Source organism: Crocodylus siamensis, chromosome 1, assembly GCF_052110815.1.
Source record: "Crocodylus siamensis isolate JL-2025a chromosome 1, ASM5211081v1, whole genome shotgun sequence".
Taxonomy (NCBI): Eukaryota; Metazoa; Chordata; order Crocodylia; family Crocodylidae; genus Crocodylus; species Crocodylus siamensis.
The window spans coordinates 265,769,232-265,788,155 of record NC_143395.1 but is presented as its reverse complement, the minus strand read 5'-3'; the positions used below and the strand labels follow the sequence as shown (position 1 = coordinate 265,788,155).

Genomic DNA, 18,924 nt, shown 5'->3' with positions numbered 1-18,924 from the left:
GCCCATGCAGCCCAGGAGCTGCCCTGGGCTGGGGGATCCTAGGCTGGGTGGGGGCTCCCTGGTGCCCCCATGCAGGGGCAGGCGCCCAGCCCAAAGGGCTCCTTCTCCCTCCCTCCTGTGCAGGCCTCCTACCTCCCTCACTCAGAGGCAATCAGCAGCTGAGAAGGGGAAGAATCCCCTCAGCTGGGGAACCTAGGCTGGGGGAAACCTCCTAAGGAGGCAGCTTCCCCAAGGTGGGCCAGCACCTGAACAGGGGCCTCCTTAACCCCTTGTTGAGGGACAGCAGGGGGTTGGGGACACTTGGCTGGGCTGGCAACGGCCAGCAGGCTTGAAGATGTGCTCCAGCACCCCCTGCCTACTGGCCTGCATCAGTGCAGGCCTGCCCCTGCCTTTCCCAATTAAAAACTGAATGTCAATTCAGCTGCTTATCAATTCAACCTAGACAGCTTAGAGGAAGCTGCCTAGATTGAATCGATTCAGCCTCAGGCTTTTTAACTGTCTGTATTTAGCCTTAGAAGTTTGGGAGCTTAGATTGGGTAAAAAAAATGGCCACCCCTCTAATATTGTGATTCCTCTTTTGAACAGTCCAGCCATTTCTAAGATCAGATATACAATCCTGCAATTTACTTTAAACTGTATGATTGTAGATTACAGACCTTCTACAGTGCAGGAAGCCTAGTCTAAGGGCCTGGTTATATCCTCTTTTTGGTGGCTCCTCCCTGTAGTGTCTGCATATTAATGTCTTTAAGTGACTTAAAGCAATGGTTCTCAAACTTTTCTGTACCAGGATCCATTTGAAAACACTGATGATCAATTCCAACCCAGTGCCCTACATTCCTGACCCCCTGGCCCCCACCTCCAGCCCCCAGTCCTGCAGTGTGTAGGGTGGGGAAAGAGAGGTGTGGGGGACCCCAAGCAGCCCTTGCAGGCTAGAACTCTGACAGCCTGCAAGTGAAAAGTCACCTTTTTTTCTCCTTTAAAGGAGAATCCATTTTTAAAGTTTGGTCATGACCCTTTCATATATTCTTGCTTTTGGATCATGACCCACAGGTTGAGAAGCACTGGCTTGAAGAACTCATTATGTAGCTCAAATTTATGCCACTCCACAGCAGGATTATCTATGATCCACATAACCTAGCTTATGTTCCATTAAAGTGTAGGCATTCTTCACAGATGTGCTGCTCATGGTGAAGGTGCAACTTCAAGCTAGCACTAAGCCACACAACATTTGTGAAGCTCACAGTGGAAAATGTAACAAGGCCCTAAGTAAGTCTGGAAGTGGGGAGGCACAGGTAGGATTAGAGGGGTTTTCAGGGTCCATGGTGGGGTTGGTAGGACCTGAGGTGTTGGGCTTGGAGAGATCTGGGGAACTGGTGGGCTCCATGGGGATGTTGGTGAGATCAAGGAAGGCCTTCTCTAATCCTGCAGGATTGGGAAAGGGGTTGATGAGCTTGGGAAAAGTAGCTTGTCTGTGGAGAGGGAGGGTTGTCCGTCAGGGTTGCAGGGAGGGCTAAAAATAACCCAGTGGCAGCAGGATGTAGGAAATGCACAGCCCCAGGGCTGGGGCATGGCTGGGTTTCCCTAGTCCCAGGGCTGCTCTTCAAACTTGTACAGACATTCAATTTAATCGGTCTAACCCACGCCTGATCTAATTTAGTGCTCCTCTCATGGGAATTAAGTTAGATTGGGCTGGCCATTTTTGCCTAATCTAACTTTCGTGGAATGTCTATACATTTTGGCACTTAGATGGACCTAACTAGGGATCTAAGTGTAAGGTCCACACGTAAGCAACCTAAATTAGATCGTGTGATCATTTTTTATCCAGTCTGACCTCCCAAATGTATGTACGCACCCAGTAGTTCTTACATTTTCTCACTAAGTAAGACAATGAAAAAAAACAGATAATAAAACTAACCTAATCTTTTTTAAGTGGGATTGTCTTCACAGAAAATAGGACTTTCTGAACTTTAACTGATTTTTTTCCTGGAAAATATTACTTCTCAGAGAAAATGTTGATGTTTTTGACAAAAAAGAAAGAAAATGAAGAAGTCCTTTCAGATTTTTCAGTTGTTTGTTTTCAATGTAAAAAAAAATCATGAGCAACAATAGGAATTTCTGACCAGCCCTAATAAATACTGAGAACTAAAATCTCAGTTATCACTTAAAAAACATATTTTATTCTTGTTCTTTGAGGAGTCTGCTAACAAATGTCTGTGAGAAATCTGCTGTAGACTGATGGGTATATATGATTCTAAATTTAAACCCCAGCCCAGGGAAATGAATTAAGAATGGATCCAGGCCTCTCCACAGACAAAAGTCAATGTCCTAGCATAAGTACTCTACCAAAATTGGGGAAAGGCTGTTAAATATGCTACGTAAACATGTAATTGCATCCAGGTGATATATTTTATTGGGTATGCAACTAGGAGGAACATAGACTAGCTTTCAGGTACCACTGTACCCTTGCTGGTGCCTCAAGGATGTGACATAACCCCAACACTAACTGCACCTAGCTATTTTATACCAGGTTTGCATCGCATTATATGGTGTAATCATACTTGATTAACACTTGATATATCATTTTAAAATTTCAGTGTACAGAACTGTAAGTGCAAGAAAGGTTATTTATATATGTGTGGGTGTGTGTGTGCACATGCGTGCGTGTGTGTGTGTATATCTCTATGTATGGGGGGGTTGTATGTGTGTGTGTATGTGTATATATATAAATACTGTAATGATATACTGTCTGTAATGGATATGGAAAACTCAGACATGGTGATTGAATAACTTGCCAAAGATCTCAAAAAAGTCACTTTTAGTCCTGGGATTACAATTCAGGTGTTTCTAGGCCCATTAATATTATGCTTAGTGCATTAGAAAATATTGCCGATATTTAGCAAGTGTACTATAATTTGACCTAACATGATATCTATAGAGTATGTTAAAGTATTTAGCAATCTCTAATGCCCATCTACATGTTACATTTATGCCACAGTTAATGTATTAATGGGGGACATAACTAGCAAGATTGCTACAAACACATCCAAATAATGGCACCATAAAATAGCAAACCAGCCATAAAAATGTTCTGTATATAATGTATTCTATCTTTATGGCTGATTTATGTGGCAGCTTAAATTGAACACATGGTCGGGCCAGGTTCAGGGCTGACAGTCAGCCAATTGTTGGCTCCCTTCCTTGAGCCAACAATTGACTGATCGTCAGCTCTGGCCCTGGGACCACTAAGATTTTGAACCAACTCCAGCTGGTTGTCAGCCCTGGCCCTGGACCTGTGGGCACCCAGCTTTCAACTTGCCAGTGTGGAGGGAGCCTGGGAACACTCACCTGGGTTCCTCCTTCACTGGCAAGTTGAAAGGGTATAATTGGGATCTGATCCTTGATCCCAAAATTGCACCTCCTGCCCTGTACCTGTGGTATGGCAATAGAAGCAACAGTTGGAATTGTGGATCAGGTCCTATGGTGTGTGTAAATGAACGTGTGTCAGGAGCCTAAGCAAAGAGAATCTACATATGAACACTAGAAGGCAGCATTGCAGTAAATTAAATTTTACTGAGGTAAGGCAGGAAGTAGTATCTTCCAAAAGAGCATTCTCAAGGGATGAAATTGTCTTAAACAGGGCTGACCAACAAGCAGCCAGGGCTGTACAGCCTATGAGGCAGGAGCCATACTAGTGGGAGACCATAAGCCCCCAAGGCTATGTCCTATACACAGGCTAGCTAGCACTTCTCACCCTTGTGCACCAAGCACACAGGTGGAGGCTTCCCCCAAGTGCATGGGGGAGGCTTCTCCTATGCCCACATGGCATCAGGTTGCAAAGCTACTCCAGGTTTCTGAAGTATTGTAGGCTATGCCATACTGGCTAGATCATACAGTGGAAACCAGAGGAGGGTTTCCACCAGTGGGGAAGCCCTAACACTCTGGTCATTGCTGTAGCTGGAATGATAGGGGCAGTGGCAGGTTTATAGGAGCTCGGGGCCTGCACATTAACCTCTTGCAAGCCACCAGTTGGACAGTCCTGGTTTAAAACATGATTAAACCTCACATGACTTTAATTTATTCTTGTTGGCATTTTTTTTTTACAATAGCAATTTGCTTTGAATATGAGGCTTGTTGGGAAGCCTGTGTGGTTTGGCTTTGCCTCTTGTGCTTTGGAGAGGTGATGGCAAAGCAATCAGGTCCAAAACATCTGATTTTGGTTTTTTGCCAGCGACCTCCTGTATTAGCACTGGGGAATTTAACAGGCTTTATATTTAGTGCCCATCTTTTTTTAATATTAGTGGGAAATTATAATAATAAATGCTATGGGTGTGTCTGTGGGAAGGAGAAGAGTGAGTGCTTTAAACAGCGCTATATAAAAAATAAACAGAACATTTGCCTTTGTACCGTGGTATATCTATCTGTTGTACTGGTCGCATTGTGAAGTGACATTGTTTTCATGTTTAGCACCACTTAAAATGGCCCCACTTGCTGGGTATAACTATGTAACATACCTGTTATGCCAAACACCTTTGAGGTACTTAATCAGTACTTCCCACACAAAAGGTTGTCCTTCAGTGAAGAGTCTATCAAATCAAAGTATAACATGGATGCCATCACAGTGTATTTTAACATGTATGACTAATGGTGCAAACACAATTTAAACTGCCCATACAAGATGACATTTTACTCAAGCACATAACAGTCAGTATTGACTAATTGCAACTAGCAGGTTCTCTGATGCTGGTGTTTTTAATTAGAGCTTATACACGGGACAGTTTCTTTTGATTAAAAAAGGGTGAGTGTAGAAAAGACAGACAGTGTCCTCTAGTGGAGAAAAACTACCATAACATCAGATAGAAAAGAAAATGTCCAAAGCATTGCTAATTATAGAAAAACTACACCGTTAAAGACAAATGCTGTGACTACAGGGACAACTTACCAATTGGGAGTGAAGACTATTGGAAGGTCCTCCTTGTATTCTGGCCTGTTAGAAAGCATTCAGTATAAGGAAAATGGTTCCAATTTTAGATAGTAAAGAGCTTTTGATCAATTTCAAAGTGCATCAGTCTGAACCCAGTTGGCTAGAGCTGACAGTGCATCTTTGTCCTAGAAAGCTGCAGAAATGTTGAATGCAATTTACTTTGTATTTTACAGAAATAAACTCAGGGCAGCATGAGCATATTAATCCTCAGCACTAAAGATAAAACAGACAAATATCCTTGATGCTGGCTGCTCTGTAGTTGCACTAGATGTAATTTTTGTTATTATTTTAAGGGGGAAAATAGAATATGCTAAAAGGCACAAAACCTTCTGTTTAATTATTTCTCTCTCTCTTTCTCCCTGTCCTCTCTGTAGTCATCTTTGCTACTGGGGGATTCTGCTCTTCTATTGTGAACCTTTATAGGGAAGCCTCAAGCAGCCAGTATTTACTAGGAACCCAAATGGAGAAAGAATTACCTTTTGACTGCATTGCACATTGCAACAAATTAGAGGTAGACAGATACATGAATCTCCCACTGGTGACTTTAAATTATATATTTAAACTCCTTAAAAGGTCAGACCACAAAATTGAAATAATGCTGCATTTCCACTAAATTAAAATTTGGGGGCATTCATAGTAAGCATACACACCCACTAATTGTCAAATCTGCATTATTTTTAATGCAGTTTTCAGTTCTTCAATATTTAATGAAAAAAAGTTACAAAATAATAACCATCAAGGCTACCCATAATTAAAAAATGGTAGTTGGGTTACATGGTAACCAAAAGTTTGTCTGTGTCCCTCCTAACTATGTAGTTGGTCCAATAAAAGGTATTGCCCACAAAAATTCTTGCCTCTATAGTTACAAGCTCAGTAGTTCTTTTATAAAATTATGGCTAACACAGGAAGGAAAGCATCTCCTAGTTTTAATTTACTTATTAAAATTTGCTGAGGTGGTGCCTATCTAATAGGCTACATGCTCTAAAAACATTTTAAAACATTCCACTTTTCAGTCCCCAAAATCGGTAAGACCACCATATCCATCTAGTGAAATAGTCCCTCCACCCCCTCCTCAGCTCCAAAATAATGCTTTTCCAGTAGCAGCAAATGCCAGGGGCTCTATAGCATGCTATGAAATTGATTCAGTACCACATGAATGCAACCATAAAAATGGACGTGACATTCCTCCACAATGTTTTTGTATCCTAATTTGCCTTTCTGAATGAGGCTTCAGAACCTTTATTCCTTTCTCCCCACACACAGCCCCCCAGTGTTTGCCTATTATTTGAATGTCTGCTGCTATCAAATTCTGAGAGACCAAAGGGTCAAACACCCGTCAGTGATAATGACATTGCCCAGTTGTTCAGTTTTCCTCTCCCCTCCATATACTTAGCTGTTAGTTCCAGGTAACAAACAAGGTCACCAGTTTTAGTGGCTGGTCACAAGGATCCTTCATAGTGACCTGCTAATGACCTTCCCAGTGGTTAATTGTGAAGCCATGTTAGAAAGCATAGATCAATTTACAGGTGAATACCTAGTATCCTGATAGCCCTTTCTCAGCAACAGTAATCTGCACAGTATTAGTAAGTGAAAGTACACCTTTCCTAATTAATTCATGTGTGTAAATATTTCATGTTGGATAGAAACTTTCAAATCTGTATTTAAATATGCTTAAATATTTTATGTGCATAATATTTTCTGTGTGTAAAAATTAATGAGGAAAAATCTGCAATCTTTTTAACTTTATCTTTGTGACATTCCCCCCTTCCCCTAACAAAACACAGTGTTTACTTAAAGAAAAATCAACATATACACCTCAATATGCACCTATAAATGGCTTAGGGGCTAACTATATACAAGTGTCAGCTCCATAGATACCTCATAGCTGCAGGAATATAGCAGGCTTTTATGGTTTAGTGCCTGTGGAGCCTAATCTTGATGATTCAGAAATAATTTGGCCTACAAACAAGCTCCCTCCCTCTGGCTGTGATTTTATCAGCTCTCAAAAGCTAAAATGGGTTGGACTGAGTCTTCATATGGTGTGAGAGTTCCAAGAAAAGTCCAAAATTCTGCAGTGGCCATGGCACAAAATACTGCAATGGCCATGGCACTTATCCTTCTAAAATAGTATTGGATGATACCAAAGGTTGCCTATACACATAATGGAGATCTGCTCTGATGCATGCTAATTAGCATGTGTTGAAGAAGACTAAATTAATCGAGTCTGCAGCAAGTCTCCTGGAGTTAGCTAATTAACAAGCTCTGGCAGCCTCTCCAGCATGCATATACAGTGTCTCCACATTTCAGAATGGTGGCAGGAATGCTTTAACTAAAGCATTATTCCCTATCTTGAAAATAACAGCTCTTCAAAACCAATGATTATAAAACATGGCCCATGTTGGCAAACTTACTGAGGGGAACTTTTTTTTGTTTGGTCCTTAAAAATGAGTGGGTGGTCTTTCCACAGGGAGCTGGCACTGAACCTGGAGACACCCTTCCCCCTGCCCCCACTTGGTGCCAAAAATTTAATTTATTAGAAAATGTTATAGTTCAAATTAAAACTTCAAAGCACAAGGAAATACTAAAAGACCCAAGGGGGCAGAGGGATACATTGTAGAGGGTGGGGGTAGGAGTGGGAATGTAACTGAGTTGCATATAAAACATGCAGCCAATTAAGCCTGGGGGTGGGAAGGGGGAAAGGGAGGGAGGGGGCATGATGCTTATAAAGCAGAGAATATACAAGAGACCCTTCACAACAATACCACATTGTAATAGGGAAATGGTTTGGAAAACACATACTGTTACAAATAACATGTGGGATACAATTGCAGGGGTGGGGAAGAGTCCAGGATTAAGAGTCCTTGGAGGTGATTCAGTGCAGCCGGGTCGGGGAAGAGAGGGAGGAGGGCCAGTCAGGTATTCCCCTCTTTGTCACTTCCAGCTGTTGGTGTGGTGGGGTCCCTGTACTTCTGCTGTCCCATGATGTGTTCTACATAGATGTCCCTTAACCACTGGATGGTGTTGGATACCATAAAGCACCACATCAGCTTGTCATAGTGGTGGGATGCATGGCAGGCCACAGGACACTCTCATTGCTGGAGTCCTATGCTCCGAGTGCCTCGATAATCAGTACCTCAACCATTACATTGTATAGCCAGCCAGCTTCTCAAGGTGTCTGCCAGTGGCTGGTATTTCTCTCTGTTTCACTTTCATACCTCAGTGAAAGCTTTTAACAGTTTTTCTTACAGGATGGTGACCTTCACCACCATGATGCGCTTGCTGTCCTTGTCCATCATACCTATGTCCAGGCGCAGCTGGCTGTCACATTTTGAGATGGTGCAGTTGATGGACATGGTCCCCACTGAGGCCGGGATGGCCTTTGTCAGTCAGTCCTGGGCAGCATTGCAGCAGAATTGCCACACTCTGCCATGGGGCTTGCAGGCATTCACTACATGGGGGAGAGTTTCTACCTCATAGCCATAGTGTTGACACCTTCTGTTGTAGTTCCTGTAGTGGATGGCACCATTGAATGGCAGGCAGGTGAAGATAACCAAAGGGTTTTTAGCCAAAAAGGCTTAGATGTGGATGGGAACCTTTTTTTTTTTTTTTTTTTTTTTCTGTTTTTTTTTGCACCGGTCCTGGAAGCACTGCAATACCAGGTCAATGCATGGAGTGGATGGAGCACGCTCCGGTTCCACCACCCAATACCAAAAAGAATCTGCTCAATATAGACCTCCTATGGAGGACATATCAGAGACAATTACCCTGGGGAGCTCGCCTACTTGGTCACGCTGCTTCCCCTGCCAGGTACCACAAGGAGAGGTTACTTGAGCTCATCTGCGTGCCCATAGTGTGCAGTTCCCCTCAGTGTTGGCAATTATTCAAGTCATGGTGAGCCATTACGTAGCATATATTTTTACTTCCTCTTCACTCCCACAGATTAGCTGTACCTTTCTTTCCCATTCCCAATGATTCCTGTTTCTTTACCAGCCTTAAATGTCTGCCAAACATCACCAAACATCTCTCTAGATTAGAGGCACTCTCTCTCTCGGCCTTTCACATGTGGTTGGTGTGGCCCGTCCTTCCATGAAGTGGATCTGGACCAGGTTGCCCTGTGCCTCCTCTACATATACATTTTTGGAGCATCTCAGGATTCATGATGGACATCCAATTCCAGTCAGTGGGCAGGGGCGGTAATTAGCACATCAGTCCTTTGGCGGGGGGGGGGCAGTTATCTGAACTACACATGAATACCAAGCAGTACTGAGCTATGGGGTCACTATGGCTTGAAACCCTGTTGATTCTGCTGGGGCCCAACCCAATTAACTGTGTGGTAAATCACAAGCCCTTTGGCTTTGGACTATCATGCATAGTTTGTACTATATAAGTAAGTACAAAAATGTGTGTTTATGGAGTACTTGTGCTAAAGCTGGCAGAAGTTCCAAAAAGGTCAAATGTATTAATTCTGGATGAACTAAGTTTATGGGCAACCATAGTAATTTGCCTATATGCAAATTACTACAGGAAGGTTTATTTCAAGACCTGTGTTTTCAAATTTGCCCCTTTCTTCCATGTGCTTCTTCCCTAGGGAGAGTGGGGTCTGACAGTAAGGGTGGAAGGAGTGACTGCAGGGGAAAGAAGTTGGAAGGGATAAGGAGACTATCTTCCTAGCTGTAGCAATGAGAAAGCAAGAAAATCAAAGCAAACTTCCAATAATTAGATTCTATACCTGAAAAATTGTAGTAAATTTATACATCTTCTACATACAGAATCTAATTAGTGTGAGGTCATCTTATAATCAGGGTTGTCTTAGATTCAAGTAAATGTAGTATCCAAAAGTGGAAGCTAGCAATATCTTAATGACTCTTTTTGCCCTTGCTTAGGAACAAGGTGCTCTATAGCATGTGATATTGAGTGAAGGTGAGCTTTCACATAATGGCCAACAGGAATGTAATTGCCAAATAGCTAAAGAATGTAATATATAATTCTTGCCTTAAAAATGTGAATTTAGACTGCAGGCATATTGGTTGTCTGTGTGTAATGGGATTGTTACTAGTTCAGCCAGGTGTGGAAGCCAGATGCTTTTTACAGAAGACTGCAAATCATTTCCGATAATAGGACACTTAGTTAATAATTATCCATCTGTATTATACAGTAGTATACATTTGTTTCCAAATTAAAATCTTAATAAGTTGTGCAAATGTTTATTCACTTTATATATTTATTGATTTCCTGATTGTCTCCCATCTTCCTGCCCTCTTACATGAGAAGTAGTATCTCACTTTATAAGAAGTTCCTTTGATGTTTTGGAACCTCAAGAGAGTTCAAGGTGACAGTATTTTGGCCAGTACTAATGCTACTGGTTTTTCTGCTTTTCATGTTCCTTCCTAGAGACCCAAGACCAAAAACAGAAAGTTTTTAATGTTAATGCAGGGTTGAATTGACTCAGTGAAAATACTCCTCTCATTAGAGAAGGAGCTACTTACTCTGCATATTTTGACATCAAGTCACAATGAAGAGGAAAACACTGGTTTTGAAGAGCTGATATCTGTTAAGCCTTTGCACAACTGAGCAGTAATATTGCGTAATGTGTTTGTGTAGTGGGTCTGACTTTAATTGGTGTTATCAGTTGGTCATTTTCAGACAGCCATACATGAAATATTTGAGGCAGGAGGTGAAATTTTTAAATAATAGTAGTAGTAGTAGATTAATGAAATGGTAAGAGCACACAATAAAAATCAAACAAATCAGGATTAAGTATTAAATTCCCTACATCAACATTAGCCCTATTTACCTAATAAAATGTACAAATTTATGTTTACATGTTAAAGCAAGTTTTCAAGGTAGGTAATAAGTGCATACGTATTATTCTTTAGAGTTTATTGAATAAGAATTCTTTGTAAGGGTAACCAAAAAGGGAATGAGAACCTTAACTTTTAATGGCAGTCTCTTAGAAACAGAACTTGTCAAAAATAAACCTTGACAGAAACTTTTCCATATGCTTCTATTTGCATAGTACTCTCTGCAGTAAGTGCTATAACCTTAATACAGATTTGATTGAGAGTCTGCTTTACATTCCGTTTACTTATTTTAATAGAAATACATGGAAAGGGTCCAGGTGTCTATTCTATTTTTAGGTTGGATAAACCAGCACAATATCATAATTGCACAGACTGGAGCCTACATCCCTTGTAAAACCCAAACTCTGGGTAAAGCCAGGTACAAACATTACACACAAACCGGTATTTATAAGTGATTGCAAACTGGTTTAAACCTGCTACGGAACTGAAGTTCAACGTACGTAGACTGGTTTAAAAATGGTGGAATTCAGTCTAACGTGGATCGATGTGGTATCATACTTAAGCAACTTAGGTTAAACCTGTCTGTCGATCCTCTGTACCAGATCCCCTCCTAACTTAAGTTAGGTTGATGTCCACTGGCATCCCTGCTAATCTCCCCTTGCAGAGCAGTGTGCTGGAACTTGTCCCGTTCTGTCCCCGTCCCCACCTCCTGCCTTTGGCCAGCTGTCAGCAAATCCTGGTGTCTTTCCCTGCATCTGTGTCCCTTTACAACAGAGCAGTGACGGGAGGGACGCAGCCACAGCCTCAGTCAGGCAAGGGGGTGAGGGAAATACTACTATCTGTTTCTGTGGGGGCCAAGGCCAGAATCAGGTACATGCAGTGGGGCCTCCATTCCCCCTTCCCAACTCTGCTTCCCCCCTCACTGTCTACCTGCTGCATCTGACAGCCAACCACGGGCAGGCAGCAGGACTGGGGTGAGGGGCTGTGCTGGCCAGTCAGGGGTGGCCAGCTGCTGGCTGCACTCAGCATTCTCTGGTAGCCTGCCAGGAGATATGCAGGAGCACCCCCAACCTACTCACCTTGGCCAATGTAGGCAGCCTGCCCTCCGCCCCCCAAAGGGCACACTTGTGTTCTCTTCCCTCCCAGACTATCCCAGTCCACTTAGAGAAACCCATATAAATTAGTCTGAATCTGCCTCAGTCTTTTTGAATGTCTGTACCTAGCCTGAAAGAACCCAGGATTGGACCCTATATCTATACAACACTGCTTCTTTTGTTTGTTTGTTTCCAGGAAACATGTTAAATAAGGGTTAGAAATTAGCAAGTCATAAGCTGTATCTGCAAATCCATATGTTTCATAATCTGATATGAGCAAGCAAAGCAGTTGCTAACAGCTTATCCAAAATGTAAATATTTTCATATATTTTGTAATCAAATTTCTCTTTAATTCTTTGTCACAGGCAGTTCTGCTAATCTAACCTGCCGAGCTTTCTTTGGATACAGTGGAGATGTCAGTCCTTTAATTTACTGGATGAAAGGAGAGAAATTTATTGAAGATCTAGATGAAAATCGCGTCTGGGAAAGTGATATTAGGTAAAAAGAAGAATGTGTCCTCTTACAGTATTTGTTTCTGATAGTGATTATAGCACTATTTAAAGAGAAGGAACAGATTTTTATTACTAACATGAGTACGGAAATATTATAGGCCTGATTGTCCTGTATGTGACATCGGTTATATGTAACCATTACTCTTATGACGTCAGTGGAATACACATTATGAGACTGATGTAACAGGGTGGAGAAGATGGTCCTTTACCCGGTCATCAACCTTTCTGTTCCTTTACTAAAGCTGACTATTTAGGATGGAGGAATAGGGAAATGCTGTTATTGGTAAGATCTGATCCTAGTTATAACACTATAAATTACAACAACTTACACAAGAGTTTGCTAATGTAGCATCTGAATTCACATAATAACTTTGTTGAGTAACAAAACAGTAATATTTACCCCCAAAAATGTTATTAAGAAGCAGTCAATAGAAATAAATCCAGAACAAGGCCCACAAATAAATAGGAGTTTTTTTATGAAGTCACAGAGCCTAAAATAATAGTGTTAATGTTTAAGTCAGGCCTTTGTTTCTAAATATTATTATTCATATTATTTCAGAAAGGAATTGTATTCAAAGGATATTTTGGCCTGCAATGTCTCTGGTTTTACAGTGGAGCTAGAAAGAGATTTTATAGTCTAAAAGTGCTGCATTAGCCTGGGATTAAGAACAAAGTATGCCTCCACTGAGGATGCTCTGGTTCAAATATACTACAAAATCTCATACAATATTATTATAAAGTGCCGACTCATATCTGAAAGGAACCTTTTTAGTATATGACGCAATATGCTGTTTGCATATACTTAACATATCAATATACCAGTATACATTACTTTAGGACCCCTTACTAAATTACTGTAGGCATGTTATCGACCGTAACTTTTCTGACCATGTAAGAAGTTAGCTGTTTTTAAATTCCATCTCTCTTCACTAAAGTGTGTGCTACTTTATAGAAAGGGGACCAGCTTTGTTTATTCTGTCTAATTTTCCAGAATAAGCATAGGCAAACTAAAGTAAGAGAGAAAATCTTACTGGCAAACAAAGAGCACCATGCAGACGTTAAAGGTTATTCCTGTCATATTCTACTCCATGCGCAAGGGCTACATGAAGTCAAGAATGTTTCACCTCACTGTACTCCAAGACTATTCTATGGAGCTGAGTCCCAATATGCCAAATTGCATCAAACTCTGCTGTACTATATTTCTTATTTAAAGCCTCCCCACAGCCTTTCACCTAGAGAGTTAGGACTTAAAATGTTTAAAGAGGTGATAAACCTCTTTACAGCTTCTTTGTTTTATGTTGGTTCAGAGAGGACTCTTAACAGTGCTTTTCATTTATTTTGGCCAGGTGTGAGGTGGTGATGATGAGAGTTTCAAGTAATTTCCTATTTGCTCTTCAGGACTATTAACACTATTGTTGGGAATGGTAAAGGGGAGTGTAAAATACAGGAAAGATGGTGACAAAATGGGCTTTTACCCAGGATGTGTTTGCCTCCATCATTTGTTTGAAGCCTGTGTTAGCTATTTCAGCTCTTCCTAGTGGTTTTTAATTTTACAAAAGAACCATGATGATCATTAGCATCTCAAGTAATGATTTTTCTTGCCACAACATGGCCAAGTTGCTTCTCCATGAAATCATAAAGATTGCTGACAAGTGCTTTTGAACAAAACCAATGTTTCATCCAGATTTTATTGAGAGAATGGCATGATATAATTTAATACTATAGCCAGATCTGAAGTAATACATTTGCGAATTGTGAATAGAATTATTATGTCACAGTTTTAGCTAAACCTATGACAGTACTTTTTTTTTCTTTGTAGAATTCTCAAGGAACATCTTGGGGAACAAGAAGTGTCCATCTCACTAATTCTTGATTCTGTGGAGGAAGGAGACCTAGGAAATTACTCGTGTTATGTTGAAAATGGAAATGGACGCAGACATGCCAGTGTTCTCCTACATAAAAGGGGTAAATAGTTGGCTTTTGAACATAGCTACTGAGCATTGTAATGATCTTGCATTTGTACTTTCCTATAGACAGTAATCTATAGAAAGGCAGGGTTTCCTTTTGTTTCCCTGCATCTATGAAAGCCTACCATATGAACCAGAGAAGTCATTTTTAATTATTATTATCACTGGAATAGAAACAGTAAAATTATATTCTTATATGATAAAGGGCTTGGTCCATCTGTCTGTCTGTCCGTAACATTCTTGGAGCACTCTGCTTGGTTAGTAAAACAACCAATCAGAGTGTGAAGTGCTGCCATGACAGCAGGGATGGAGGGGGCAATGCTGGCCTGATCCTGCTCTTTGGAGGCGGCAGAACACTGCCGTGATGGCAGGGACGGAATGTGGGGATGAGGCCAGCAGCACTGGCCTTGCCGCCCTGCTCCTTCCCCTCTGTGCCCAGTGCCATAGTGGTGCCTCACCACCTCTGAGGAGCAGGACCGGGGGCGGGGGGGTGGGGGTGAGGATAATGGCAGTGGAAGTGGCGGCAGCATGGGGTGCTAGTGGAGGGGAATGAAAGGGTTGGCGGGGCAAGCCCCCCCTCCCACCCCCATTCCTGGGAGGTGGTGGCAGCATGGGGTGGTGGGTAGTAGCACTCTGTCCCTGCCTGCCACCCCCTCCCCCCCACTCTCCCATCATTCTTGACAGGCAGTTTTCTAGTCTTTTAATAATGCTTATATAGAACGTGCATTTAATGACTCAATAGTATAGCAACCCATAAAAGGTTAGTAGGGGTAACGTGGTAGGAAGCTATTGTCAATATAATTTTGTTCATTTTCTGTAAGAAATAAACCCCAGTAGTAGAACAGTTACTGATAGTATGTTTCACTCCTAGATCATCCCACACTAAGAATGTTATTGCCTTTTCTAACTCACCATTCTGCAGGGTTTTTAGTTCTAAAATGTTGTAGTTAATGTAACACTTGGAGGGAGATCAGTGAGGAACTTTTAAAGTTCTTCTTGTTTCCTCTCTTCATGGATGTCAGGTGATTTGGGCCTAACTAATGGCTTTAAAAATCTCCCACTGAGATAATTAGAGAGAGGCAGAGAGCACCTTGCTAAACAAGCCTTCCAATCTGCTTGTACACTTTACCTCCTAGAGTACAGTGGAGGTACTTTTATAGGATGTAGGGCTCTTCAAGGCTTAAGGGCTACAATTGACTTTAGTAAGGAATGAAAGTTCAGAACCAATATCCATGCTTTCCCATCATTATTATTAGAGGTTAACATGCTACTTTCTTACACGCTTCTGAACTGCTTGTTGGATGCCAGTTTACATTAAGGCAGTAGTCCCTCCTCTAGTTTTTGTTTTGTTAAATGACAAGCTTGAATAAATTCAAAAACAGATTACAGGGCAAACTATCATAAATAATTAACTGGTATGTTTGTCTCCTATCCATCACAAACTACTTGGACAGTCATGCATCATGGCCATTCTCTGGCACTATTATACCTCTTCAGATTTAAGAGGTCAGAACATGCAAACAAACAAATGATCTGTCTGGGGCATTAGCTGCCATTTATTCTTGCAGGTATTGAGTTGGGAAAGGAGTGTAAGCCAGTCAATTGTGGTGTTATAACTATTTACTGAATTTATCACATGGATTCAAATATTTCTGAATTAGCTATACCTGCTAGTAATAGACTAGCAGTGGGGCAGGTATACCTAATTCAGAAATATTTGAATCCATGTGATAAATTCAGTAAATAGTTATAACACCACAATTTATCTTTAACAGAGCAATCAACTTATGAGATAACGAATTTTACTGGAAGAATTTTGAGTGAATTTAAAGACAATGATTTGTTGATTTTAGGTCATTTTTTATGATCTTTTTCCTTTCTATTGCCTTTTCATGTCAGCAGTAGCTGTAAGATTGTAACACTACATAGAACATCCCCACTGAGGAGTTCTACGACTGCTAACCTTTAATTGAATGGACTAAACTTTGCAAAGTCACTCCGTTCCCTTGCCTCCCTGAAAGAGCTTTAAGAATGACAAACCACCCAGAGCCTATGGCCTCACAGTGACATGCTTACGAAACAGTGTTCAGAAAGTTTTATCATCATCATCACTAATACCTAGAAATAGCTAAAGGTTTGGAGTTTGGTTTGGTTTTATCTTGTTTTGTTTTAAATCATAGTGATTCTGAAATGGTGGTTTGAAAAATGACCCTATTGTGTCTGTAAGATGCAAAATGTACCTGTTACAAGCCTTCTACATACTTTGCACATTGACAACTGTTTGAACAAAATGGGAAATTAACCATGGCAGATAAAAATTCTACCAAGTCTCTCAGGCCTCCTAGCAGGGGAAGTTTTGCACAGCTTGCTTTGTTTCGTGTATGTCACCATAGCAACACTCTGCATTAGGTTTCCTTGTTTAGACTTGCATTTAGTCTCTGCTAGGAATCTGTTATTTTCTGAAAATGTAGTTCCATAGAACAATCGATAACTGTATATAAATTAAGAAAAAATGTTTCCCAAATGTTAAAATACTTTTCTAAGTTGCTGGCTTTTGGGGGTTTTTCAGCCATATAAACCAGTCAAGATGTTAAGCCTACAGTGCTCACTAAACACATAAAAATAGGTTAAAACAGTGGGGGCCAACCTTATTGGCAGGCCTGGCACAAATTAGCCGTGTATCCTCCCCAAGTGTGCTGCCTGCGCCACTTATGGTACTCCTGCTGCATGTTCAGTTAAAACAATAAATTCTGTGTACTGTAGAGTATAACTGTGATCATAAAGGAAGTAAAAAAAAAATAGTTATTAAACAAAAGCCATTCCCAGACAGACCTATTTAAGTAATTAGTGACAAAAACTGTTTCTTTACTGACTCCAAGTATAAATATTTTTGTACTGTATTATCTTTTTTATTTAAATTGTTAAGCCTCTTGCTCTGTAAAGGCTGAGAACATTAGCTGCTCTGGGACTCTGAAAATTGCTTGCAAATAGGTTACAATACAGCCAGTGTCCACTTAAGTTGGTAACAATAAGAATAACTAAATTTGAGGATGGTTGCTCATAAATCCAGGGTTCTGGGCTAGCTCTGCCTCTAACTAGCGTGTGAATTTGACTGAGTTGCTCAAGAAAAAAGGGATTCCATTGCTTACCTGCATCACAAGCATACTTAGAAGTGTTTGTCCAATGTTTTGAAAATATAGAGGGACAGACTTCATGAGTCAGGTATTATCTAGTAATTGATTAATAACAACCATTCAGCATGAGGCCACCTCTCTTAGTATTATAACCTTCCGCAGGCAGAAACAGCGAGAAGCCCGATTCCTTTTTTCTTTCTGGCAGAGCCTGCCTGCAGCCCCAGTCCATCCCTCCATGGTGGCGGCGCCCTCTCATGGCTACCAAGGTGGGCTGCTAGCAGGCTGGGTGTTGCCCCAGCTCAGAGGCACAACCCAGCCAGATCCAACTCCTCCCTGAGTCTGCTGAGGTCTGTAGCATCCCATGCATTGTCTCCAGCACCTTCCTACTGCCTGGGACCATTGGTGATGCATAGGGGGTGCATGTGAGTGCACGTTCACCCCCTGAGATTGACGGTGCACCCCTTGCAAAAAAGTGCTGTTGACACTGCCAGCGGCACCTGCAGGCAGTCACTGTTTGCCCTCCCACCCCACTGCTGACACCACCAGTGGCATCCGTGGGCAGTCCCCTATCACTGCTGACTGGCGCTGATGATACCAGCAGCATCTGTGGGTGGTTGCCGACCATTGGTTGGCGCTTCCCACCATCCCTCCACCACCGACAGTGCTGTGGCTGCCTGTGGGAGCTCACTGCTTGCCACCACCACACTCACACTGCCGACAGCACCGCCACCACCTGCAGGAGCTCGCCGTACCCCCCCAGCCTCCAGGGGCATGCAGCATTCATGCCTAGGACTGCCTGGGAATGGGCTGGCTTGCCCCTGGGACAGCATGGGGAGACAGCAGAAGGATGGCTGGGTGTGGCGGCACCTGGAGAAGGCAGCAGGGATGGTGCACGGGGGGCTGGAAGCCTGGGTGGGCTTGGGGAAGTTTCAGCTCAATGGGGTTCTAGAGCCCCATACACCATCCCTGCTGCCTTCTCCATGTACCAGCACGTCCATCCAACCTCCTGCTGCCTTCGCGTGCTGCCTCCCCGCACTGCCTCAGGGTCAAACTAATCCATTCCCAGGTGGTCTCAGGAAGCAGAAAGGTGGCACAGAGAGTGCGCAGGGTGCTGGAAGCCCCAGCGGGCTCAGGAAAGAGTTGAATTCAGCCAGGTGCTGCCTCCAAGCTGGGGCAGCACCCAGTCCACCTAGGCAACTCCAGGGAGTGCCACCACCATGGAGAGAAGGACCAGGGCCACTCAACCCACCAGCAGCTCATCCCCCAGCTGGGGGAAGGCTCCAGCTCTGATAAAAACAACAACAAAAGAAAGGATCAGGCCCTTGCTGTAATGTGACAGAAAAATTGAAACAGTTTAGTTGTCAGGGCTTTATCCTATGCCCCACAATTTCAATTTAGGGGGCACAGAATAAAACCTGGGGAATTAAATCCTTAT

The 18,924-nt window shown here is 42.1% G+C and overlaps 1 protein-coding gene and 1 pseudogene across 1 annotated transcript in view; one reads left to right on the top strand and one right to left on the bottom strand.

Moving 5' to 3' along the window:
* The window catches only part of IL1RAPL1 (interleukin 1 receptor accessory protein like 1), a 1,351,669-nt gene that overhangs the window by 1,279,285 nt on the left and 53,460 nt on the right, over positions 1-18,924 (top strand). The window contains exons 7-8 of the mRNA XM_090061969.1: positions 12,242-12,374; positions 14,208-14,353. Coding sequence (XP_089918095.1) covers positions 12,242-12,374; positions 14,208-14,353 — 279 coding nt within the window. The remainder of the gene's footprint in view (positions 1-12,241; positions 12,375-14,207; positions 14,354-18,924) is intronic.
* LOC149874461 (U2 spliceosomal RNA) lies at positions 8,604-8,808 on the bottom strand (annotated as a pseudogene).